General features: G+C 41.1%; 3 protein-coding genes across 7 annotated transcripts; all 3 read right to left on the reverse strand.

Moving 5' to 3' along the window:
• Window positions 1-22: 22 nt before the first annotated feature.
• On the reverse strand, window positions 23-7,514 carry LOC119897544 (cytochrome P450 11B, mitochondrial). 2 transcript variants are annotated; one of them, XM_038711321.1, is made up of 9 exons: window positions 7,125-7,511; window positions 6,739-6,894; window positions 5,168-5,382; window positions 3,845-4,048; window positions 3,553-3,719; window positions 3,296-3,462; window positions 1,921-1,999; window positions 1,619-1,831; window positions 23-306 (listed from the first exon to the last, which is right to left on the reverse strand). In XM_038711321.1, the coding sequence occupies exons 1-9, from the start codon at window positions 7,445-7,447 to the stop codon at window positions 196-198; spliced, it is 1,635 nt and encodes a 544-aa protein (XP_038567249.1). In that variant the 5' UTR covers window positions 7,448-7,511; the 3' UTR covers window positions 23-195. The 2 variants fall into 2 exon arrangements, with proteins under 2 accessions (XP_038567249.1, XP_038567248.1); XM_038711320.1 differs by having other exon boundaries at window positions 3,296-3,719; window positions 7,125-7,514.
• A 231-nt stretch (window positions 7,515-7,745) lies between these two features.
• LOC119897546 (complexin-3-like) lies at window positions 7,746-16,175 on the reverse strand. 2 transcript variants are annotated; one of them, XM_038711327.1, is made up of 4 exons: window positions 15,320-16,175; window positions 10,913-13,432; window positions 9,986-10,073; window positions 7,746-9,644 (listed from the first exon to the last, which is right to left on the reverse strand). In XM_038711327.1, exons 2-4 carry the CDS (start codon window positions 11,146-11,148, stop codon window positions 9,420-9,422), a joined length of 549 nt encoding a protein of 182 aa, XP_038567255.1. In that variant the 5' UTR covers window positions 11,149-13,432; window positions 15,320-16,175; the 3' UTR covers window positions 7,746-9,419. The 2 variants fall into 2 exon arrangements, with proteins under 2 accessions (XP_038567255.1, XP_038567254.1); XM_038711326.1 differs by having other exon boundaries at window positions 10,913-16,175.
• Window positions 16,176-17,353: 1,178 nt separating this feature from the next.
• clk2b (CDC-like kinase 2b) lies at window positions 17,354-24,519 on the reverse strand. 3 transcript variants are annotated; one of them, XM_038711322.1, is made up of 12 exons: window positions 24,391-24,518; window positions 24,030-24,112; window positions 23,220-23,310; window positions 23,066-23,132; window positions 22,868-22,984; window positions 22,611-22,777; window positions 21,038-21,132; window positions 18,664-18,793; window positions 18,481-18,563; window positions 17,989-18,068; window positions 17,817-17,907; window positions 17,354-17,728 (listed from the first exon to the last, which is right to left on the reverse strand). In XM_038711322.1, exons 2-12 carry the CDS (start codon window positions 24,093-24,095, stop codon window positions 17,546-17,548), a joined length of 1,170 nt encoding a protein of 389 aa, XP_038567250.1. In that variant the 5' UTR covers window positions 24,096-24,112; window positions 24,391-24,518; the 3' UTR covers window positions 17,354-17,545. The 3 variants fall into 3 exon arrangements, with proteins under 3 accessions (XP_038567250.1, XP_038567253.1, XP_038567252.1); XM_038711325.1 differs by having other exon boundaries at window positions 17,354-17,589; window positions 24,030-24,519; XM_038711324.1 differs by having other exon boundaries at window positions 17,354-17,589; window positions 17,804-17,907; window positions 24,030-24,519.
• Window positions 24,520-24,667: the final 148 nt, after the last annotated feature.

Below are 24,667 nucleotides of genomic sequence, written 5' to 3' on the forward strand. Positions count from 1 at the left end.
GCCTCAATGAAGACAACAGGAGGAGGAAATGCTTCTTTATTCATCAGCGTTATGAATGCAAATTGTTGCTCAGTATAAGCTTCAGAGAGAATAATCAGGAATCTGGCTATGATGTTTGGGAGATTAGGAGACAAACTGTGCCATTAAACATGTTAAATGTTGATAGCATGACTCTGTTCTCTGTGTGTTCCTGTGTCAGAGCTTGCTGAAGGTGATCCGTGGCGGAGTCTCAGGCTGGAGGATGAGGGTGCATGTGGTTTTGATGTCCTCTGAGGACGACACGCTGAGATGGAAGCTCAGCAGGATCTAGACAGAGAGGGAGGAGAGAGGAGAAGGGAGGATGAAGGGAGGCAGGGTGTGTGTGATAAGATGTGATGGAGGCGTGAAGACAGAGTGGAGGAGAACTAGCAGAGCGGGTGTTAAGAAGGATCACAGTTATGCTGTACTCACCAGGAATCAAGCACTGTAGGCTACTTAAGTACAATTTGGGCTACTGGTGCTTTGCCTGAGTATTTCCATTTTATGTTACCTGATACTCCTACTCCACTAGAATTCAGAGTGAAATGTTAATAGATACATTAAAAACACATTATTCAACACACTGTTAAATATTAAGCTAGTGGTTCCCAGTCTTTTTGGCTTGTGACCCCTTAGCAATAATTAACTAAATAAACTTTTTCTTGTTAGCAGTTCCACTAAAAGAGATCCTCCCTCAACTTCTCTGATGGCTTCAAGACTCTTTGGGGCCCCAGTGGTAGCACAATTATCCAATATTCCACAACAGAAGCAAACAGTACAGTCTTAAAAATGAATACAAATTGGCTTTTTGGAAGGGATCTGATCCGTCTTGTTAACCACTGGATTAAACAAACTAACTGTAAAAAAAAAACAAAAAAACTTGAAATGAGTTCCACCTCAAGCAGCTACAACAGTAAAAATCTGCCCTGAGGCATCAGGATGATGTAATGAGTCGCAGGGGTCTATTTTCATCAAAGCAATTACTATTACTTTAATAATTCTTTTATACTTTTACTTAGTAAGATTTTAAATGCAGGACATTTACTTTTAATGGAGTATTTTTACATCAAAGTACTGGAGCCTTGGGTTATTTCAGCCATTTCTGTACACTTTTGCCTTTATATACCACATTAAAACATGTTTACTATGCCAATGTTCAGTATCTCTTTTTCAGAACATTATCTATGTGACCTGAAAAACTATTTTCCCTTTGACATATCAACGTGTTGGATCCAAAAACACACAAAAAATAAAATCTAATTTGGAAAATTATTATTTTTCACACAAACATATGGCCACTGCATGAAAACTGATCAGACCTAAAGTTGCATAAATATGATTGATGTGGTGTCATAAAAAAAAAAGGGCTTGAACCTGATAATTTAGTTAGTTAGTTTTTTCAATTGCCCATGTTGTTAATAATTGATAATAAAAAAAAGTTCACCTTTGCTGGAGACAGGGGCTTGAACCTTTTTTGTCTTCTAAAACGGGGCATGACAGAAAAGGTTTTAGAACCACTGTTATAACCTAACATCAGCTTCTACACTGCATCCTTTCTCTCTGACCTCCATCCTCATCCTCCTTCTCGTCTGCCACTCACATGCATGAGCAAGAGCTGCATCTCGTTCTCAGCGATCCTCCTTCCGACACACTGCCTCGCCCCGAATCCAAACGCCAGGGAGCGAAACCCTGCCCCCTCGCCTCTTTGGCCATCCTCTCTGCTGCCGCTCCACCGGCCGGGGTCAAAGCGCTGCGGATCCTCAAACACCTTCGCACTCCTTCCCATGGGGTAAAGGCAGACCTGGACCATGGTCTGAGGGGAGAGTTGATGGCGGTCAAACACACTGAAGTAAGGTGAATGTACCTGAATATGTTTATGTGCAGATATGAGTATGTACTCACCCCAGCAGGTACGTGGTAATTCTGAAGAACAATATCTTTGATCGGATACCGCTGCACTGTTGTTCCCACCGGATACAACCTGCCGCAAAACACAAACAAACAGTTTTCTAGATGTTACCTTTGACTTCTGACTCACTCTCAAAACAAACTCAAGATTACGGGTAATCAATTCTCATTTCAGATATTTGAGGGGTGCACCTGTTGATGGAAAAACGTGTGATGGAAGCAAAACAGACATTTAGACAGCTGTTCCCCGGCTCACATCATTGATCTGAAGGAGACTTTTTTTTTTCTTCTCATTTCACATCCATCACCTCAGCTAAAGCCTGTTTTCATGGCACAGAAATAGGTTTTGCTTCATGGTAAAGGAGATTGCAAGCAGTTTCGCTTGCAGATCCTCGGGGGCCCCAAATGTCCTTCATTCACTATGTGTTAGCAATTAGTAATCAGCTCAATTGCAAATTTGTTTGCAAGAAAATTTGCACCACTGCAGCACAAGCTTTTGTCTCTATCTTGTTGAAGTGTCCATCCATCCATCCATCGTCAACCGCTTATCCTGCGTACAGGGTCACAGGGGGCTGGAGCCAATCGCAGCTGACATCGGGCGAACACCCTGGACAGGTCGCCAGTCCATCGCAGGCCTTGTTGAAGTGTCATCGTGTACTAAAGTTACTTTAAGCATGAAAGTTCTTTCTTGACTTTGGAAAAAGTAGTTTGAAAAAACAACAACAACACTCAAAGTCCAATTACACACTCTTTCTAGAACTTTGAAACATAGTACGTATCTCACAATCTTCATCAGTTGTTTCTGGGAGCTCTGGGGCAGCTGTGGCCCAGGAGGTAGAGTGGGTTGCCCACTAATTGGAAGTCCAGCACTCCTCCATGTCAAAGTGTCCTTCCTGTGTACCATTGGTGTGTGAATGTGTCTGAATGTTAGTTTCTGTTTCTGATAAGCACTTAGGACGTAAGCCTTTGCCAGCAGTGTATGAATGTGTGTGAATGGGTGAATATGACATTTAGTGTAAAGCGCTTTTAGTGGTCGGAAGACTAGAAAGGACCAATACATTTACCATAGCTCAGTCTATGGATGTTTCCATCCATAGCATTTTTAAAACTTCTTGTCTGGATGAGACAAAGGTAACCTACTACTGAGCTGATCTTCAGGACAAATGTGTAAACTCCATCCACTGATGGAAATTAAGCCCTGGAAAGGTTAGTAAGAGGACCTTGAGTTGGATGAAGGAACCTTCATGCTTCCATTTAGATTAGAGGTCCTAAAAGTTCTATGGGAAAATTATAATGATCAAACTCCATCCACTGATAAAAAATTTAAATCAGGTCATACACAGATGGATGTGTCTTGAGTGTTATTTACCTGAGAATCTCCTTTATTGTGCCTTTCAGTAATGGCGCCCCCTGCAGGGCTTTCTGAGGATCACCACCAGCCTGTGCCCATGATGCCCTCACCTGCTGCCTCACCCTCTCCTGCACCTCTGGGTTACGGCCTAGCTCAAACAGACCAAACTGCAGGGGCACCGCTGTCTGCAGAGAGGATGGGATGAGACGTGACATGGAATCAGTTAGGGTAAGGTATACAAACGCAGGCCGAAGAAGACAAAAACACACACACACCGTGTCGACTCCTCCAGCCATCAGCTCAGTGATGTTGGCTTTGATGAGATCTAAAGATAGCTGCCCTTTTTCCATGAGTTGGCCCAGAACTCCGGTGTACTGGCCTCCAGCTGCTCCATCCTGGGAGGATGCCAGGCGCTGGTACCCCTTCTGGATCCTCGCCTCCGCTGGAAGAAGACCAGGACAGGGTGACAGAGTCAGGTAAGATGGGAGCATTGAATTGAGTTAGATAAAGAAACAATCCACTATTCCCTGATTTAGGTGCCCAGTGAATGCTTGAAGCTCATCCTACCATGGCTGAAGATGTGGTCCCATGCACTGGCATGCTGGGTCCACAGGGGAGCGCCCATGCGGAGCAGCAGGCGATGGGGCAGGTACAGGAGGGGAGGAGTGGTTGCCAACATCCGCTCCACGGCCCAGATGAACTTCTGCGACTCCAAGGAGGGAGAAGAGGAGAAGAGGCCAATACGCTCCCCGTAGAGCACATGGCAGCTGGCTACAGGGGGGCGGAGGGTTAATAGGAGGGTGAGCAATAACTGGTGTATTTCAAGGTACTAATAAAAGCTTTACCAAATGATGGATGACTGGTTGACAGTAGATTATAAAACCTGACTCATATTTTCATGTTTTAAATTTAAGATGTGAAGCATGACATGACAAGACATTTCTGTCAGTGAGTGCAAGTAAATATTCTATGTTTTTCCAATCCAGCTTCACACAGTGAGAATATTTTGAGCATATTTTGTCTCATAGGAACTGCCACTCTTCCACCAAACATCCAGCCCCTATCAGACGTGCTTGTGTCATATTAACTACACATCACTGACTGGAATAGAGAGGCAGTCTATTCCTACACCTGGCTTTGTGTGCTGTGGTCCATTAAGAGCAAACCAGCACGACTCAAAGTCATTAACCCTCCCCTCACCTTCACTCTCTCACACACACAGATGCATGTAAGTGTACAGCACACTGACTTACATAAGCATTCACACATGGGAATGTGGCATGTCGCAGACGGACACGTTACAGGAGCAGACCTGGTGAAAGAATGCTGGAGCTTTGATCATCTTTGTTGGGGTTTCTATTTTTAAGGCTGCATGTTCTCCTTGACCTCCTACATCTATAATATGTTAACGACAGATACGCCTCAGGTTAAAATGAGGTTTGGTTTTCATGCGAGGTAAGAACATTTAAAATTTAAAACGGACAGAGCAGAAGCAGTGAGATCTTCGCAGGGGGAGATGTTCCTGTAGATTGTATAATTTGCCTGACGTGAGACATTGTCACAGCCTACGTCAGCATTCGTGACGCAACCCAGAGAGCTGATATTTAGGATTAATGAAAGCCTGTCAAAAGAGGCAGCTGGCATTGATCCAGGCACTCCCGTCCCACAGGTTGCTCATTGCTGGATGAAAAGGAGACGTGAGGTGTTAAGAGGTGGGATGTCCCCGATCCTTGTGCACCTTTCTACATTTATCAACCTTTTCCCAGAGAGATCAAAAGCCAGAATTGTGTTGCCTCTGTGCAAATAAAACAGGAATTCATGTATACTTCAACTGTGCAATCTTACAAAGAAACCACAGGTCACAAATCACTGGGGGTGATGACCCCTGACCTTCAAGTGCGAAGCGGAAGAGGTCAGGACTGGGATCCATGGTCAGACTGCGTTTCCCCTCATCGCCTCTTCCCTCCCTCTCCGCTCTTGCCCGCAGCATTCCACAGAAATCCCTCGCCACCTCATCAAGCAGGGGGAGAAAGCGCTTCACGGCAGCACTCATCATCACCTCCTTGTTGAGTAGTAGACGGTCAGCTCGCCATTCCTCACCGTTCCTGTGGAGGGAAGATTTGGGGCGAGAAATTAAAGTGGACCCATATCAAATCTGCTCAGTCATTGTGAAGCAAAGGAACTGACTACCTTTCTGAAGCAGATATGCTGTTCCTTTACTTAATTATTCATAAAGTATAGAGGTGCTGTGTCAAAGTCTGCTTCCCTATCAGTATCAAGCCCTACACACAAACAAGTTCTTCTGCATGCTTAACCTCTGCCCAACTTTACCTCCTCATTCAGTTATTTCTACAATACTTAGCCATTATCTATAAGATCATGGATAGATTATGAGACAATGGGCCCACTTCTGAATAGAAGCAAGACACCCAGACTGAAAAGTGACAACACAACCACCTTATGTGGAGGTGTTTTCCGTGTCTTTGTGATTGTTTGGGGTCACTTTGTTGTCCTTTCGTGTCTCTGTGTAGTCTTTTTGCATCTCTGTATAGTTGTTTTATACCTCTTTGGGGTCCTTTTGTCTCTTTGTGGTTGTTTTGTGTCGACCATGATGAGAATAAATAATTGATTTTCAAATGTCAAAAAAAAGGTCAAATCAACCAAGCTTACGCATAAAGGCCAGTTTACTCACCATGGTGAGAGCTACTTAGCCTTTGAAAACAGTTTTCTTGTATTTTGTGGCTTTTAATAACTGATGAGATCAAGCCTGCTTTACAAAAAGGGGGCATGGGATTTGAAAGATGTGGGCATTTAACAGGCAGTGTGAGTCCAAAGAAATTATGTTATTAGTTGAATTCCAGCAGCTTGACCTACATCAGGGACTAAAAATCAGGATATCTCTTCTGGTCCAATTTTGACACTTGACTTTTTGACTTTATGAAAGTGTGGTACTAAAGACGTTTAGTACCCTTTTAAATAAATTATATGTAAGATTTGAACATTTCTGACTGGTAGAATAGTGGTAGAATACAGAATTCCAGTTTTTACTGGCTGAAAACTATCAGAATAATTTGCTACAACCACATTAATATTCTGCATGTAAAAGCTAACAGGAGTTTAGCTGAATACTTTCCACAACTGATTGAATAAACCCCCCAAAAATTAACAAGATGAGGGTGGCACAAGTGATGCTCTTATACACACACACACACACACACACACACATTGTTTCCATCACAGTGACTACATTCATACAATGAGACCTAAATCATAACTACTACATGCCTTATCCTAACCATAAACCAAGTCTTAACCCTAAAATGTAATGACTTACATAGTTGAGATTTGTATTTTGTCCCCAAAAGGGAGGTGAGTCCCCACAGTGTGACTGCTTAAACAGATTTACAGTATGTCACCACGACATGAATAATAGACGTACATATACACAGTGTGGTACTGACTTGAGGAACACTCCCTTGCTGTGCTGGCGAATCTCTCGGTGTGTTGCCCAGGGTTGCAGGGTCATCCGTCGAGGGTGCAGGCCCTCTGAGCGAAACAGCTCACCGACGTCAGACGGCAACATGATGTTCAAACTGCTTTGGGTGCCCACGTGCTCCCTTCACACACACACACACACACACACACACACACAGAAAGGCTATGGTGTGAACGTATCTGCACTACTGCAACATAAACACATTGGAAAACCTTGATGACTTTTGCTCCAAATTCTACCAGTAGTGTCACACTTGAGGTGATCAACTACTCCCAGCATGCACCTCATTTGTTGCTCTTAAATGTTTGTTTTTTAAAACATTTCGACATCATCCCTGTATGTTCCTGCTACCTATAGATGGGGCCGAGGGAGTTGAAAGTCTTCTCCATGTGCATGTGGAGCTGCCGGAAACGATCTTCTCTCCAGAACTTCACCAAGTTGACCCAGCCGCTCCTTCCTGTGTGAGGGATCTCCTCAAAGCTCCGCACCCGTCCATTCACACCCTTCTTTCGAACTCCTGTACGCTCAGCTCCTTCCCTCCCATCTAACTTTCCATCATCCACCGTCCCTGCTGCAGTCACACAAAGAGTTCTATGCGGTGTGACACCACAAAGAAGATTTCTGGACCCACAGGCGTCCTGTGCCCTGACATACACGGTCCCTCGGGCGTACATGCTCCTTGTGGTCCAAACAAGATGTGTCTGTCGGTCTCATCCAGAGCTGTGATACCCCTTGTTGTCATCGTCTCCTCTGCAGGACTGATTATTTCACTCCTCCATCGTCAACCTCACATCCTTGAATGTCCGATGAACCGATAGCAGATGATGATTTATGGATGTTAAGATCAGAGTTCAAGAGAATCACAACAGAGCCCAAATGTTCGGCTGGTTTAAAAGATACACACATAAACACACAAACACACACACACACACACACACACCATGTAAAGGTCAAACAAAGAGTTAGTCCAGCTGGTCAAACATGTCTTTATTATAGGTTTTTGACACAGCTATCCAACAAAACAAAAAAAGACCATGACTGTCGACTACTCTATATTATTTTGTAGGGTTTCTGCTTCCTCTTGTATAAAAACCTTTGATTAGGCACCTTAAGACTATTTTCTCACCATTATCAACTCAATGACAATCAAGAAACTAATGGCTTAAAACTTGGCTCATATACATTACAGATACAATTTGGCTCATGTACACACAAATAACAACAAAAAAACATTTTCTCAGTTAATCAAATATACAAAATGAGTACACTGGATGTTATTTCATTACTTCTGTGAATGTGTGACAAAACGTCAACATGTCGCCCTGAGGTTCCTTACTTGTGTATATAGATCGCCCAACTGGATCTATATCATTTCGACTCTAAATGTCACATCTCTCTAAATTTAGAGAGATGAGATAGCCTTGTAAGAAGAAATTAGCTACTGTAGCTTCTATATTTTATTATGTATATTATAAACTAATGAGTAATTAGAATATAACTAAATGAGGATCTAAATGGGGAGCAAATGTGATCAACAGTTGACAGAAAATGTGAAAACCTAATTATGAATCTCATTAACAAAAGAGTATTACTGATTATTTAACTGATCATGTAATGATTTTATTGACCCCCAACACCTCAGCAATGTTAACTTGAGTCATTGTTTTATTAATCAATATCATTATTGTATCGGTTAAAACAAAATATAACATCACTTGTGAGTTAGCTTTCACTGACTGGTGTATGTATACATTTAATTCATTACATTTACAGGTTTGATCACATTCTCAACCCACTTCAATTAATATTTGGTTCATTGTTTATATGAGATATTAAATTATCTGACAGTTAAACACTGCTATTGCTACAAAGAAGAAGAAAAAATAAGTACAAAAAGACAGTGTCAATAACATGGTTTCATTGTGTGTGACAGAGATGATTGGACTGAGTCTGATGTAAGATTTTAAGCAGTAGTTATGTATGAGGGTATTTGCCCTGCTTTTCTTTTAACAACTAGCACAATCAGAAGGCGGTATACAGTACTGATGGTCCCTGTGATGACATAGAGGAGAGACGGATGATTTGAGCCTGTGGGGAAGTTGAGCCACCCCCTGTTTCTCAGTACCCATAACTAAAATTGGTCATGTGACGACACATTTTTGAAAAGTCATCCATTTTACTCACTCTGTGATGGAGAGAGGCCCATGAAATAAGTGATAGATTTTTATGTTCAAGGAGTCATGATTATTGTGTAATTCTACATTGCATTATTATATTTTATCACCAAAATGAAACCATCACTCCATGCATTTATATATATACATAATGGGAAGTCAATACATGAACTGGCATTTGAGTTGGGCACATCAAAATTACACTGATGTCCCTGACCCCCATGTGGCATACCTTATCCTCTCCCTAGGCTCTACTTACCCCTCACTGGGGTCAAGTTGAGCCAAGAGGGGCACTTTCTTTTGGAAAGTCATATTTTGAAAACAGTGTATTTTAGTTACATAGTGATTATTCCCAGGGATGCACCACATCCTGATATATATTACATATTTTAGTTGGAGACATTACTGCCATGTGTTCACTTTAAAGACACCTCAAGTAAAAACTGGCTCAACTCACCCCGCTCTCCCCTGATCACATGACTTTACAAGAGGCCCAACTTTCTTGTGCAAGAGTGGACGTCTTGCTGTGTTTCCCCCCTGTGAGTGCTGCTGTGCCAAAACTGAGGCCTTGAAAGGCACTCAGCAGGTTGAAGCCATTGTCCTTGGTTTTGGTTTCAGGATGAACGATCTTCAACAGCTTGTGGGGGAGCGACACTTTCCCCCCAACAGACCTCAGGTGGTTTGTGTCCTTGGAGTTCTAACCGTGAAGGAAAATCAGAAGAAGAAAAAGGTTGAAATGCTGAACATGTGACAAAATGCATTAAGCTCTTGTAGCATTATATTTTGTTTGGTGAAAATGGCATTACATTTTGCAGGACTGTTACAAGTTGCTATGTGCATAAGTTTAATTAATTAAAAATCTGTTCAGAACAAAAAAACAGACAATAAATACAAGATTCTGGTAAAAAAATCAGTAAGAAATGATGAATAACGTCTTAAATCAACAAATTTGGTGAAGCTTGGATGTTTTGCAGAAAATTCACAACAGTAGAAAATGGATGTTTCTTTTCTCATTCTATTACAAACATAAACACAGACCTCAGACAGCTGATATTTTCTCCTGAAGTGAGCTCTCATAGCAGCTCTCTCTGCATTCTTCTGAGCGTTCATTTCTTCCCGCAGCTTCCTGTGAACACAGCAGACAAAACACAAATACACCTGACATGAATATAGACAGGATTTAATTGAAGTATCAGCTGTGCCGCAGAACAGATGAGTTAAATTAAATTATTTTTGCCTTCTCTAAATAAAGGTAAATGGAAACTGCTGCAGAAAACACCATTATAAAGGAATGTCTCAATTATAAATGATGTGAATTCAAAGCACAGTTTCATTGCCATAAGTGTTTAACACTTTTATTTATACAGTTTGACAGTATTTCTTTCCCACATTAAAACTTTATTTCACACACAAAGAGAAGTCAGTTTACCCATTTTCACCTGGGAATTATGAGAATTGAAAAAGCACATAAGTGCAAATTTGAGACACTTTACTTGGGTATTACCATTTCATGCCACTCTACACTTCTACTCCACTACATTTCAGAGGGAAATAATGTACTTTTTATCAGTTTACATTTGCATACATTTATCTGACAGCTATAGTTGCACAGATTAAGATTTTACACACAAGGCACATCTTATAAATTATTGTAGAAGATTATGGAAATAGCTTCATCTTGACCAACTGCAACTGTAAAATGCTGCTTACACATTTATGCATCAGCAACACTAATCTAATAATTTAAAATAAAATAGTACAATACTCAAAGGACCATTTTTATGCATTGATGACTTTTACTTTTGTTACTTCAAGAACATTTAGCCTGTTATTTCATAATAATATTTTGCATAAATAACATTTTTAATGCAGTAATTACTTTTACTTGTAAAGCAGGAATTTTACATTGAATACTCTGAATACTTCCTCCACCACTGCAAGTTTCTACATTATGTGTCCACTTGCCTCTCCTTCTCCAGGTCTGCCTGGTATGATCGGATGATTGACGGATCTTTGGGGTGTGCAGCTCGGAGAGGAGGGGTCCTCCCCAACCTGTTGCATCCTCCGCTTCCTCTCCCACCTCTGCCCCTCCTGTTCCTGCGTCTGGCACACAACTTCCTCTCCTTCACCCCCGACACACAGCCGGTCAGCTTCCTAATGGGTGTCCTCAGCGATTTCTTTACTCTCACCACAGCCTCCATGATGCACCGGAGTGCTCAGGATGGGAGGTAACAACCAAAACCCTTACTTCTTTGATATATGATGTGTGAGTACAGAATGGTTTTCCCCTTCACTCATGTTGTGTTGCTCTGACACGAGGACACACAGTCTGACATTAACTCCGGTTCAGACACGCCAAGGACAAGGACAGTAGACAAGGCTCAGACACACAGACTTAATGACACTCTCGCTCTCAGACACCTGCTTACAAAGATTACACACACAGATGAAGGGTCATGTACAGGGAAGGGAAGTAATAAAAGGGAAAGCACACAAGAACAAAAATAGACAAAAATAAAATGTCATACTCAACCATACTGAACAGGTTATTTTTCAGACCATTTGTCACTATTTATCTACACGCAACATTAACTTGGTTCAGGATGTTTTCCAGTCCACAGTTTTCTTACCTATGCAAGCAGCTACAGTTGGCCAAAAGCTCACAGCATAAAATCCTGATAAAGCTCTGGCCAGATTGCCTCCATTGTAACCAGACAATCGTTTTAGAAAACAAAAAGAAACAACAGAAGACGCTCCACAAGAAGGAGAAAATTTAAGTTTGCTGGGCCAGGTTTCAGCCTTTGCTTCTTCTGCTTCCCTCTTTGCACCTCTCAAGTCTCCTATAAAGATTACCACTTAAAGGACTTAATGAGGGGAATCTCATTAGCACACGATGACTCACGTGTTTGTGATGAAGATTTAGAGCTGGCACTAGCTGATGTCATGTTGAGTGACACATGCATGCATTCACGGGCCTCACATCAGTGTCATGCAACTCAGATTTAACTTCCAACACCTTTTCACTTTCTTATAAGAACATGATTGGCTCACTAGATATTCAGAGATGTGCGCAGATTTGGAAGGGGAAATAAAACAAAGAGACACCTGGATGGAGAGACTGTGGTCTACAACAGCAGAGTCTGAGTCATAGGGAGATAAGAGAAAAGTATTGATAGATGGACCAAAAAGCTGCCCAAACTGTTAAAGAGGAAGTGACAGAGTGAAGCCACCCCAATTAATTTCTCCAACAAAGTAAAAAATGTCAATGCTGAGGTTTGGTTAAAGATGCAGAGCATGTTATTTCATATTCTGTTGATGAAACAAATGCTAGAAGTGTACACAACAATCTCTTCAAGTGATAAAGGATGAGGGATGCAGCACAAAGAAAAGATATGAGATCACCTGATGTTGCAGTACAACTACTGAAGGCGTTGTGTTTAACAAGAAAACGTATTATCTTACAATGAAAACTTGAAAAAGACATAAGAGGTAAGAAAACTTTCTGCTGCATGTTAAGCAAATTCAGTATCATTTGCATCAAGTAAATATACAATACTGCTAATTTCTTTAGTTTGGGAGACCATGGGAGGAATCTTTTTTCCTCTTATTTATCCTCCTTTATTAATTCATTTTTTAAAAACTTCTAAACTAAAATGCTTTTTCATGCAATTTTATTCTACTAATCCATTGATTTCCTTATTTTCATTTATTGTTAACACATAACTACAGTTTGCAGATGATGTATGTGTGAGAACTTTACTTTAAGTCCCCCTATTAAGCATTTATAAGTACTAAAGAAACATTTATTAATTGTTGTTGTGAGCAGATATATGGATATTTGAAGTGTTTAACACTGTATAGTATTAGTTAACATTTATAACCGCTTCTTAATTTGACTATTTTGTCATTCATGATCTGTTTATATTCAGGCCTCTACACGGGGCTGCCTCCAGGAGGTGTTATAGACAATACATTAATAAATACTTATATCTACTCACAACTACATTATAGTGTGTTTTAAACCTTTCATTAGATCTTTATACTGTATACTACTGATAACTGCTAATTACGGGGGCTTTAAAGTAAAGTGTTACCCGTGTCTTTTCTCAGAATGTGCTCGAGCACTTCTCCTGATTTCCTTTTGTCATTTTCTATGTTTTAATGTTTTCCTTCAATGACCCCATGGTGATTTTTTTCTCTACGGCCTACTCTAATGCCCTATTTGGCATTGACATCACATAGCCTGCACGTCTCGTGAGCACACACTTACCCTCTTTGTGTTTGGTTTCCACCCTGCTGCACAGAGCACTTCAATTTCTAACAGGTGATGAGGCTTTAATCCTTTAACAAGATCACCAACAAAAGCCACACCTCTTCAAACTCATGTTCATGTAACAGATCTGGGATCAGTTTACTCTTCCAAGGTGCAGGCGTTTACAACTGAAGGTAGGGAGGTTGAGTTGGTCCTGTGTCAGCAGTCCTTTTCTACAAGCAGGTTCAGATCAGATACAGGAAGATGGGAGAAACAGAGGGAGAGTCTACATATGAAATTTGTTAAATATGTTAATATATGGTCCTACTCATTACATCATGCACAGTAACTAAACATAACTGCTATAAATTACTATTATACTCAAGCTGACTTTTGATAAGTATTGTACACTTTGTCAAATCCACTGTGTACTGTCGGGTTGTGTGGTTGAACCAGAGCCACTTAAAGGATTCTCAGGCGGATCAGCTTCCAACACGTGACAGGCGGTCGCTGACACCAACACATGAACACACACACACAATCGCACACATGTTCTCATGCATTAACTCACGAGAGGCATGACCTCAGCTCAAACAGTAAGATAGATATAAATTTAATTTCAAAAATACTAAATATACATATCATCATAATACATTAGCATGATGACCTAAATACATTAAAATCTGAAATGATTCCTTTGAATAAAGCCAACATGACCATCAGGGGATTCACTTTTGTGCTATTTGAACATAACATCTTTGAATAGATATTTATTTAAATGGCTCTCAATTAAAACATGTATGTTTGGGTTCATTTCTCCAGTCAGTGCTCTGGCTTAGATTTGACGCTGGTCCCTGGGCGCTGCAGTGGCTGCTCACTGCTCATAATTAGTGTGGGTTCAAATTCAGAGAACAGATTTGACATACATTGTACTTTGTATAATTGTAAATGTAAAAAAAAATCACTTTTCAATTATCACTTTTTGGGGGGATTAAAAGGGAGTATGCCATATTAAAGTTCTGTATTGGAGTTCTGTATGTAGTTCTTAAAACACAACCACATGCCACAAAGCACGGGTTTCAGGTCTATGGTAGAGAACAGTACTTGAACTTGGAAAGACTAAAATAATGATTTATTAAGGAAAGTTTTGGCACAGACATGTCTTCCATGGCCTTTTTGTTCCAAGGCTGGAGCAGATGACAGCAGTGTGAGGGTGTCTCAACCTGTCAAACCACCTGTTTAAAGCCTACTTTTCTTTCTGAGTTGCGGCAGGAGCTTCACCCAGGCGTTCCTCTATTTGTTGTGAAAATTTTAATTAAACTGGAAAAAATAACGGTTTTCATTCAGGGTCCTAATGAACACGTCGTTTTAGTCCCAAAATTTAAACACATAAAATGTCAAGTATAATTGAAAATATATATATTTTTAAATACTGTATACTTGAAATTATCCTGTTGTTTCTTATGAAATATGTGAAGACAAGTGACAGTGTCATAACAGTTAAATATTGTTTTAAAAAGATACAAAAGTTCTGTATTGATAAACAACAAGTAAATGGGATCAAGTCTTTTAACATACACACAAAGAGATATTGACTTACTGTCCTTCATCGTGTTTCCATGCACACATTAAAAAGTCTTATTTTTAAGATCATTCCTTCTAATTAACAACCTAAAATTACTTTTAGCATTACAAAGGAAGAAGATACATCATACATACATACTCTCACTAAATACACACATAAAATCCCACAAAAAACACACACCTCAGGAATAAGTTCTCATTCAGTCAAACACACATAATCAGTCTCTCTCAGCTCTGTCAAGGCTGAAGAAGAGGAAAACTGGCAAGCGCACTCACTCGCTCAGCCTTGTGACCATGCTCTCTGTTGAGCTGCACTCCATCAATATGCCAGAGGACAGCTGGAGGTAAACGTGAAGTGTGTGTGTGTGTGACATAGGCCTACGTGTAGACCGTACTCTGGGTGATGATCTGAAAGGCCTCAATCAAAACACAAGAAGAGAAGAACTACATTCATCTAATGACTATGACTATGTTTTTTGGTAATGCATTACCATAAAACTACAAATTTACTTTTTAAATGATCATATATAGGCTACCTTAGGATGGGCAGTGGGGCAGTGGTAAGCACTGTCGCCTCACAGCAAGAAGGTTGCGGGCTCGAACCCCGGTCATCTCGGCCTTTCTGTGTAGAGTTTGCATGTTCTCCCCGCGTCTGCGTGGGTTCTCTCTGGGTGCTCCGGCTTCCTCCCACCGTCCGAAGACATGTGGACTAGGTTGATTGGTGACCCTAAATTGTCCTTAGGTGACTGGTGGTTTGTGTATGTTTGGCCCTGCGATGGACTGGCGACCTGTCCAGGGTGTACCCCGCCTTTCGCCCGAGGTCAGCTGGGATTGGCTCCAGCCCCCCGCGACCCTGTATACAGGATAAGTGGTTGACGATGGATGGATGGATGCATGGTCACTTCAACAAGATAGAGACAAAAGCTTGTGCTGCAGTGGTGCAAATTTTCTTGCAAACCAATTTGCAATTGAGCTGATTAGCTACTACTTGCTAACACGTAGTGAATGAAGGACATTTGGGGGCCACGAGGATCTGCAAGCTTAGGATTTTGTATCTATATCCTCTAAATTTTAGAGATTAATTTTAACATTTTGAAGCAGACTTGATTCACTTGCATACAGAAAAGACAATATGCGGTGGTTTTACATGTTTATCCCAAAATACTTACAATCATGCTGCTTTTTGTAAATTAATTTGTGTGAGTGTTTCCACTCATTTATTTTGATACAAAAACTTACCTGAAAGAAATATTAGTTATGATTAGGGTTGGGTATTGTTTAAAATTTAACGATACCAGTACCAAAACCAGTTCCCTTAAAGTGATACCAATAAAGTACTTCATTGGATACCTTGCATAAAATGCCACCTGTTGAAGCCATAGTAGTTGATTGGTAGCCAATTATTATTTTTATTGTAGTTATGGACAAGCAAGGTTATCTAGTTTATTTTTTCGTGTTTCAAATAACTGTTAAATAAAAATATTGAGAAATTGTATCAGATCGCTCCTCCTCCTAATTAGGTCATCCTCACTGGTAGTATTAGCCTATAAGGAAGAAAGACAACAGCGTGGGAGTTTTTGAATGAGAGAGGAGTGAAATAGTTAAGTGGTGCAGACACATAAGGAAAAAAAGCCGTGCTCTTCTCTTTCTTCTGGCGTGTTGTTTGCGTGTTTGGCTGCAAGCAAAACCATAAAGGTATCGAGTAGTGATACCCATCCGTAGTTATGATACACTCTCATTAGCACACGACAAATCTGCACTTTTATATTATATCTGTGCCTTTTTTCCTCCACAAATAAGGTTGTGTGCTCATTCCAAATAACTCAACTTTGGTTTCATCTGTCCAGAGAATATTTTGCCAGTAGTGCTGTGGAACATTCAGGTGCTCTATTGCAAACTTCAGACGTGCAGCAATGGCTTCCTCCGTGGTGTCCTCCCATGAACTCCATTCTTGTACATACATATTGTAGATAAGTGTAGAGTCGTCAACAGAGAAGATTCTGTAAATCTTACAGAACACTCTACGATTCTTCTAACCTGTGCTGTGTTACTCTAATTATTTTTGAATCTTTCCTACTAGGTGACTGAGCATGTTTACAGGTTCCCCTTCAAGTTAACTCTGCAATCATTTACATTTATTCATTTAGCTGACGCTTTTATCCAAAGCGACTTACAATTGCTATACATGTCAGAGGTTCCATGCCTCTGGAGCAACTTGGGGTTAAGGGCTCAGGGACACAATGGTGGATGGGTCACAGTGGGGGATTGAACCCGGGTCTCTCACACCAAAGGCATGGTCTTATCCACTGGGCCATCACCACCCCATCATCTCTTACTTTCTCTGGTGTTTTCAGCTTTAATTTCAGTGTCTGATTGACACGACCCACCTCAACCCCATTCACCTTCAGTTTTATCAGATCATCAGAGAGAGAGAGTTCATGTCCAATCGCTCTTTCCACTGAGTTCATAAGGAATCCCACTCCATACCACATCCATCCAAATCCATTGTTTCTCACTCTTTTACCAGCACCAGTGTCTCTATCAAGTGAATATTCCTGTAAGACTCATGGCATGATTAACCAATAATTTACTAATTTATTCCTTACATCTTTAACACTTTCTTCTACTTGTCCTTCTGTGTGCACTAAATTATTTTTTAATGATGTAATATAAAGTATACATGATTTGTAGTTGAGAAACTAAAACTTGCAAGCATATTGGCACAGTTCTCATGTGTAATGTAAGTAAGTGGTTATTCAGGGTCATCTGCTCATATCACAGCTGCTCCTCCAGACTTGACTCCTTCCTGGATGATAGAGGGGCAGGAAGAAAGGGTGACACAGAGCAGAGGAAAGAGAGATGCGTGTTGAGGGCTCGTACTCCAGCATCCTCTCCAACAGATTAAAAAACTGGTGGTGCTCAGTCCCGTGTGATAATAAGTACGTCTAAAAAAAACAATTAGAGAAAAACATGTTGTTTAAGGGAGTTATTGTACCTCGCTAATGTTTAAAAGTTTGTACCTGCACGGCTCACCCTTAATGGTTTGCACTTGGCTTTCACATAACGTCCGGCCTTGGAGCACTCATTCCAGTCAAGATGACCACGGTGGAAATATTTATTCTTTCTGTGAAGAAAAAAGTATATTTTGTCAGATAAAGTTTGCTTGCATGTATGTTTGTGTGTATGTGACAGTGGAGTATGTTACCTGCTCCTCTGAATCATTCTCTGAGGAACTGGTCCCTGTATTCTCTCCATCATAGCAAGATGCTCCTTATTGTCATGAGTCTACAAGTGAACACAGATGCACAAGTGAAGATCATGTCAACATGATCAAAATCATCCTACAATCAGCATGCTGCCAGAAGCAGAGCTGAACACCCACTGTCTGTTGCTAGCTAGCTTAAAGCTAACATCTGTATAGTTGGTACATTGGCTGTTTGGGGCAATTAAACACAGACCGAACACACCATTACACTTTGTTTTGTGTATAGAAACAAAGGATATGACATGTGAATTACTGAACCTTAGAAGTGCTGGTAGGTGGGTTTTATTACCTTAGGACAGAACCAGGCTAGCTTTTCCACCCACTTCCAGTCTTTATGCTAAGCTAACTGCTGCTGCCTCTAGCTTCATATTTACCGAACAGACATGGGAATGGTATAGGCTGTTATTTTAACAGTATAAACACACATGTAACCTGGTACAGTGTGAAGCCTTCGTAGTATTCAAACAGGATGCAGCCGATACTCCACACATCACAAGGGTGGCTCCAACCCAACTCTGTGGGATAGAGAACAGGGACAAAACCTTCAAAAACAAAAACAACTAAACAGAACTGACAGCTCCGGATTACTCCCTGGTCTAAATCAACATCTCTTACCCAGTATGACCTCTGGAGCTCGGTAGTGACGCGTGGAAATGACGGCAGAGTGGTGTTCATGGTCAAATGTAGCACTGCCAAAATCAACGAGCCTCACTGTGGTGTCATTTACTCTCCTCTCATTGCACTTCTGAAATAACAGAAAGTAAACAAGTCAACTACTTATCCAGGTGTATAACGTTTGAGTTGAGACTGAAAGTGAGCACACCAGTGTTGGTAATAATCTCCTACTGCACACTGCACACACAGCTGTGCTAAAGGAACAGTTAGACATTTTGGCAAATATAAGAAGCAACATTTTTAGAGTCAGCAGTTAGCTTTGATTAACATAAAGGAAAAAGCGTGCTTCACTTTCGTTCTGAATACATTGCCTATGCCTAAGTTGTTATACTTTGGTTTTGATACAGAAACAAACAAGATGTTGATTACTGAATTTGAGAGGTGCTGGTAGGGGAGTTTTGTTACCTTTGGACAGAACTAGGCTAGCTTTTCCCTTTGCTTCCAGTCTTTATACTAAGCTAAGCTAATGGCCGGTACTTATTTCAAATATAAACTAGGATTTTGTCATTTGTTTTTGATAGGGTTGATGAAAATAGCTTAATACTTGTGATCAAAATACTTAAGCGTTTTGGTTTTTATACTTAAAATATACTGTTAAATACTTTATGAGAAATTGATGACATCATAAAATGCTGCCTCTGATTGGTGCTTACTCAGTAATTTGTCCACACTTGTTGAGATCAGAACAGAAAAATGATCCAGACCAGTTACTGTTAACAATTGGTGTTTATTTTATGTTCTGCAATTTATCTTCTAACTAAATGTTTGACCCCAGTAGTAGCGGTTACAGTTAACATTGGCTTGCTACTTTCAGCTTTTGCTATGTTTTTGTCTGTTTGCACAAAAAATAGTGTTCCAAAGTTTGTTTTAGGCAGAGAGTTCACTTAATCAACTGAGTTAGTGTACTGGTGAAGGGGTAGATAGAGATTTGACAGGAAGTAATTTATGGTACCTTGGAAAAGTATGTTTATTGTTTTTTGGAATACAAAAATACAGTAGTTTATGTTTATTTACATGGCGTGGCTGCTGTATTTTGTAGTTTATTTTGATACACTTAAAATTATGGTATTAGGTATCTTCTTTTAAAATACATTTTGAAGTAGTATCTGTTGCGGTGGCAGCCCGGCTGATGGTGAGTGCCCTGTTTTTCTTTTCCTCCTTCGCATCCTGGTTTCTCCTGTGTCTCCTCCTCTCTCACTCTGTGTGCTCTCTCCCTCTCCGCTCCGGAGCCTGGCTGGCTACCCACACCTACGTCTCATCAACCTCCATCTCCGACCGCGGCACCTGCCAGCTATCAGCCTCATCTCGACCAGTATTTCTACCCCGGCTCTCCACTCCATCCTCGCTTGATCGTCGTAGCTCCAGACTTGTTGCCACAGCCACATTCAAGCTATTAATGAACGTATTCACGTCGAACCTTTTCATTTCCCGTCACCCTGAACTAACCCTGTCTGTCTGTTTCCTCCCGCCAGGTCCACTCACCTCTTCCTCCCCGTTAGGCCAGCCGGGCTTGCCTACCTGCCTTCCCCTTTCACCGCCTCCACGGCGCTCCCCGGTCCTCCCCTCGCTCCCTGCCGGACCGCCAGCCACCGCATCCTTCCCTCCTCGGCCTCCAGTCCCCCTCGGCCCTCTCGCCTGAACCTCTCCTGCTCCGCCAGCTCCTCGGTCCCCCGCGCCCACGTCTGCCGGTGCCCATCTTCCCCCCTTTCTCCAGCCCCTCTACATCCCCCTTTCCCCTCAATAAACCTCTTTAGAAACCTGAAGCGTTGCGTTTGGGTCCGTTCTGTCTATAATCATCACAGTATCTTTGCCTATCCCTGCTAATGGCTGCTGCCTGTAGCTTCATATTTACCATACAGACATCAGAGTGGTATCAACCTTCTCAGCTAATTCTCAGCAAGAAAGTGAATAAACATGTTTTAAGATTGTCTCACTGCTTGTTTTTTATGCCTCATTGGACTTATTTTAGCGATATTGCAGTGTTTCCAGATCTCAGCATTACTTCTGAGTACAATGTTATTATTTCCAGTTATGAAAACTATGAAAATAACAACAAAGTTTAAAGAAAGAATGTATTCTTTTTCTATAAAACAGAGAATTAATAAAAACAAAAACAATATCTCTTCAAAGATGCCATAACACAGAGAATTAGTGCCACACTGAGGTCAGCAAACACAACAAAAATATGTACCTACAGTATAAAGGACAGACATGTGGGTGGTTCTTGGTATCTGCTGTGCAAAACCAAAAAAGAAATCTCCCTGCCTTTCACCCCCGAAGATCCCAGCAATTCATGCCTTTAGCTGTTTCTAACCTTCTCAGCGTTGTATATGAGGGAGTAGTCCGACTTGACAAAGAGGATGTTCTCAGGCTTCAAGTCGGTGTGAGTCAGCTTGTTGTCATGGAGAACTGCAGTGGAGACAGAGGGAGAGGAAGGAAAGCAGATTACGATTTATCAGGAGAGAGCCATCTCCCTCGTCTGGTTGATTTTTGTGTTAGGTAAAAATATTTAGATGTCATGATACCTTTTTTTGGGGGGGGGGTTGAAAAGTTTTCTACTGAAATCTTGGTTTAATTAAAAAACAAACAAAAGTTTTGTAGTTGTTTATGGGCCTCAAATAGGTTCACAATAGGGTGTGCACCTGCAGTATGCTGTTAAAAATGTGCAACCTGGCAGCAACTAGGGTGTGATGATACACTTGGCTCACGAGACGATACACGACAGCCTATTGGGTTCAAGAGAATGAGCCGAAACAATATTTTAACACTATTTTAAGAAATCTTGAATGATGAAATATATGAATGGAAAAATAATCTTTTATTCAACTGAAAGTCAGAAAATGCAAAGCGATGCAGGTCCATTGTGAAATGTTAAATATTAAATATTGAATATTAATATTAAATATTGTTTGTGTCTCTCGCTCTGGCACTGTTTATTGCTTCCACCCAAAATGCTGCCGTACAAACTATTTAAGTGGTGGGGCATCTTCTAAGCTAATTTCACCCTCTCATTCCGCCATGCTGATATCGTGAGACAGCTTTTCATCTCACAGCATCATCACATTTCAGTATTGCGAGCTCTAATGGCACTAGATCTCCTCGCACCGCTATTGGCAACACAAGATTTCTTTATATTAATGTGTTATAACTGGTTATTAATAATTGGCAATACACCTTGCATCCCTACACAAGTGTCTCGCTAAGGAACCCTTCCACAGTAACTGTTACGTAGCTGCACCTTGCAGTCATCATTTCGTCAAACTCCTAAAGTTTACAGATGACAACACCAAGTCGACACTGTGGAATCCTTCTGCTTCCTGGGCACCATCATCACCCAGGCCCTCAAGTGGGTACTCATCAAGAAACCCCAGCAGGGGATGTACTTCCTGCAGCAGCTGAAGAAGTTCAACCTGCCACAGTCCTACATTGAAACCTTTACATCTGACTCAGTGTGCATTGCACATATTCTTTATATTTTATACTTTTACATGCACATTCCTTGGTCAAAATTTTGCATATCCATCCTCTTCAATTTTAAACACGTTTTTATTGGACATAAAAAGCAAGTCATTTGAAGACAATTTCAGAAACAGGGATCAACATTTTTCATTCTTTTCTCAAAATAATCAAGATTAAACCTGAAATCTGTAGATCAGTAACGATAATAATTGTGTGTTTACAGCCTAAGTTTGTTGGTCTTTCACTTCAGTCTGGTATGGGGATGTAAATCAGGAACACGTGTATCATCTTCAGGTAAGAGTCACTCTCTAGATATCTACCTGCCCTGGGACAGCTGTTGACAATCGTCTTACTGTCATCACTGACACTGATCCAGAGGTACAAGATAAAAAGCAAAGTTGTGGAAGCGTAGTGGATATTGAACTCACAGCTGACAGCGTGGCAGATCTGGTGGGCCATGTGTCGGATTTGGTTAATGGGATAAGGCAGGTAGTTGTTTGCTTTCATGAAGTCAAAGGTGCTGAGAGACAACAGCTCAAAAGAGATGCAAATGTGGCCGTAGTAGTTAAACCAGTCCAGCATCTGCACACAGTGACTGATGGGAAAAGAAACAGAGAAGAAATGTAACAGACAGAAAAAGAGTAATATCATCCTATAATTAATAATAAAATCCCAAACTACTCACTGCTTGTTGTCAGGATCTCTCTCTCTGATCTTCTCCAGCACATTGATTTCCAGTTTGGCTGCTTCCCTGTATTTGTCCAAGTTCTTAATGATCTTCAGAGCGATTCGACTTCCTCCTCTGTGTGTTGAAACACTGTGTTTGAAAGTAATTAACACTACACACTGGTTGCAACTTCCATTATTTGATGAAGCAATTTACCTGCTGTGGTCCAAACATTGTACCACCTTCCCGAAAGTACCCTCACCTAAGGTGTTGACTATCTCATCTGTGAAACAGATTGAGGTGATATTAAAGCTGGCGAATGCTGACCAAGGCCAACACTGCCAACACTTGCAACTGAACTGATACCTACATCTGTCTTCCAGGACATCCCCACTTTTGTAGATCAGGTGGCCATTCTCAGTGTCTCTCTCTTTATCGCTTGCAGTTTCAGTGCTGCTCCGCTGGAAACCAAATTTATGACAGGTGGAGCAAAAGAAGAAAAATCTGTGCAGAAATCAACCTGCCTCCGTCCCTTTCTTCACTCTCCAACTAAAGACTGAGACAGATTGAGTGACATCTGACCACTAGGTCTTAAAGGGCAAAGGTCATCAGCTGGATTTACCCCTGGTTAAGAGTGACGCATTCAATATAACATGCAGAGAAATGCCCACATGGTGAAACAAATCTGCACTCAAAAGAGCTTCATTTCATGCATTTCGTTCGATCTGCACTCTGTTTTTGTGGCTGTAATAACAACAAATCCTCCAGAAAGCAGCTTTTACACATTAAGGTTGACCCTGATGGCCTGAGCTTGTTCTAAAAGAGGTTAATAAGCAATGTCAAATTACTTCTGGCACTCTATGGAGGAGCTGAGGCTCTATTTCCATCCACATTCTGAGACTGTTATTAATATGAGTAGGCCAGCATGTGCTGAGGAGACACTTACTGCAGGACACAGGCCACAAATAAGACAAACAAGTGACCCATATAAACACACACAGTCTGAATGTGGTTTGTTATTGGAAGATAAGTATCAGAGCGTAAGTACAAAATGACCACATAGTGCTGATGATTTCAGGTCACAGGTCAACCACAAAGCAGAGGTGACAGGATTATTGGTAGAAGGAAATGCAGATACTAAGATACTAAGAATGCATGCACAGAACATGGAGATACTCACAGAGAGGCAGAGGCAAATACAGTCCAGAAAACCCTTATAGAAAGAGTACAGCTCTGTCTTTCCCATTGCGCTGAAGTGTTGAGCTAGTCAGAGATTAGAAGAGCTTCAGTGGAAGAAAAGAGGCTGGAGGGAGGTTGTAGTAAGGTGATGGAGAGAGGCAGGTGAAGCAAAAGCAGTAGCAGACAAAATAGACAAGGAGGGTGGGACAATACAATAATAAAGCAATAACACAGAAAAACTAGAAGGACATGGAGTTGTGACAAAGTAAAAAATAGCCTGCAGTGTTGTCAGCAGAAAACTGAAAGTAAAGCAGAGACACAACTACACAATCTAGTCACAAAACTGACAGAAGAAAGAATACCTTAAGAGGACTGAAGAAAAAAAATCAAACACCATCAAGCAAGAAAGCTACATGACACAAACAGAAAGTGACAGACAGAAATGAGACGAAAAGATGGGAGGAGGAAGAGGACGGAGAGAGAGGGTGAGAAAGAGAGAGCTGAGACAGAGGCTAATAATACATTTTGGTCACAACCCCTTGAGAAAGTCTTCAGAGGAGAATCAAGATGTGGTTGAGGGGAGCGACAGAGGGGTGAGGAGGAGAGATCCGGTTTCACTCAACTTACTTACTCTCCTCC

Source organism: Micropterus salmoides, unplaced genomic scaffold (genome assembly GCF_014851395.1).
Source record: "Micropterus salmoides isolate LMB-PRFRI ecotype aquatic unplaced genomic scaffold, ASM1485139v1 Ms_hic_scaffold_11, whole genome shotgun sequence".
NCBI classification, from domain to species: domain Eukaryota; kingdom Metazoa; phylum Chordata; class Actinopteri; order Centrarchiformes; family Centrarchidae; genus Micropterus; species Micropterus salmoides.

What these genes read in the sequence shown, in the direction of transcription:
- LOC119897546 (XM_038711327.1), bottom strand. Translation starts at nt 11,148, where the DNA reads ATGGAGGCTGTGGTGAGAGTAAAGAAATCGCTGAGGACACCCATTAGG. An exon ending in GCAGACCTGGAGAAGGAGAG is followed by an intron (nt 10,074 to 10,912) that starts GCAAGTGGACAC and finishes CTGTGTTCACAG; the next exon opens with GAAGCTGCGGGAAGAAATGA. An exon ending in GAAAATATCAGCTGTCTGAG is followed by an intron (nt 9,645 to 9,985) that starts GTCTGTGTTTAT and finishes CTTCACGGTTAG; the next exon opens with AACTCCAAGGACACAAACCA.
- LOC119897544 (XM_038711320.1), bottom strand. Translation starts at nt 7,447, where the DNA reads ATGTACGCCCGAGGGACCGTGTATGTCAGGGCACAGGACGCCTGTGGG. An exon ending in CTTCCGCTTCGCACTTGAAG is followed by an intron (nt 4,049 to 5,167) that starts GTCAGGGGTCAT and finishes GCCCCCCTGTAG; the next exon opens with CCAGCTGCCATGTGCTCTAC. An exon ending in GGACCACATCTTCAGCCATG is followed by an intron (nt 3,720 to 3,844) that starts GTAGGATGAGCT and finishes GTCTTCTTCCAG; the next exon opens with CGGAGGCGAGGATCCAGAAG.
- clk2b (XM_038711322.1), bottom strand. Translation starts at nt 24,095, where the DNA reads ATGGGAAAGACAGAGCTGTACTCTTTCTATAAGGGTTTTCTGGACTGT. An exon ending in AGAATGATTCAGAGGAGCAG is followed by an intron (nt 17,908 to 17,988) that starts GTAACATACTCC and finishes TTTTCTTCACAG; the next exon opens with AAAGAATAAATATTTCCACC. An exon ending in CCAAGTGCAAACCATTAAGG is followed by an intron (nt 17,729 to 17,816) that starts GTGAGCCGTGCA and finishes TGTTTTTTTTAG; the next exon opens with ACGTACTTATTATCACACGG.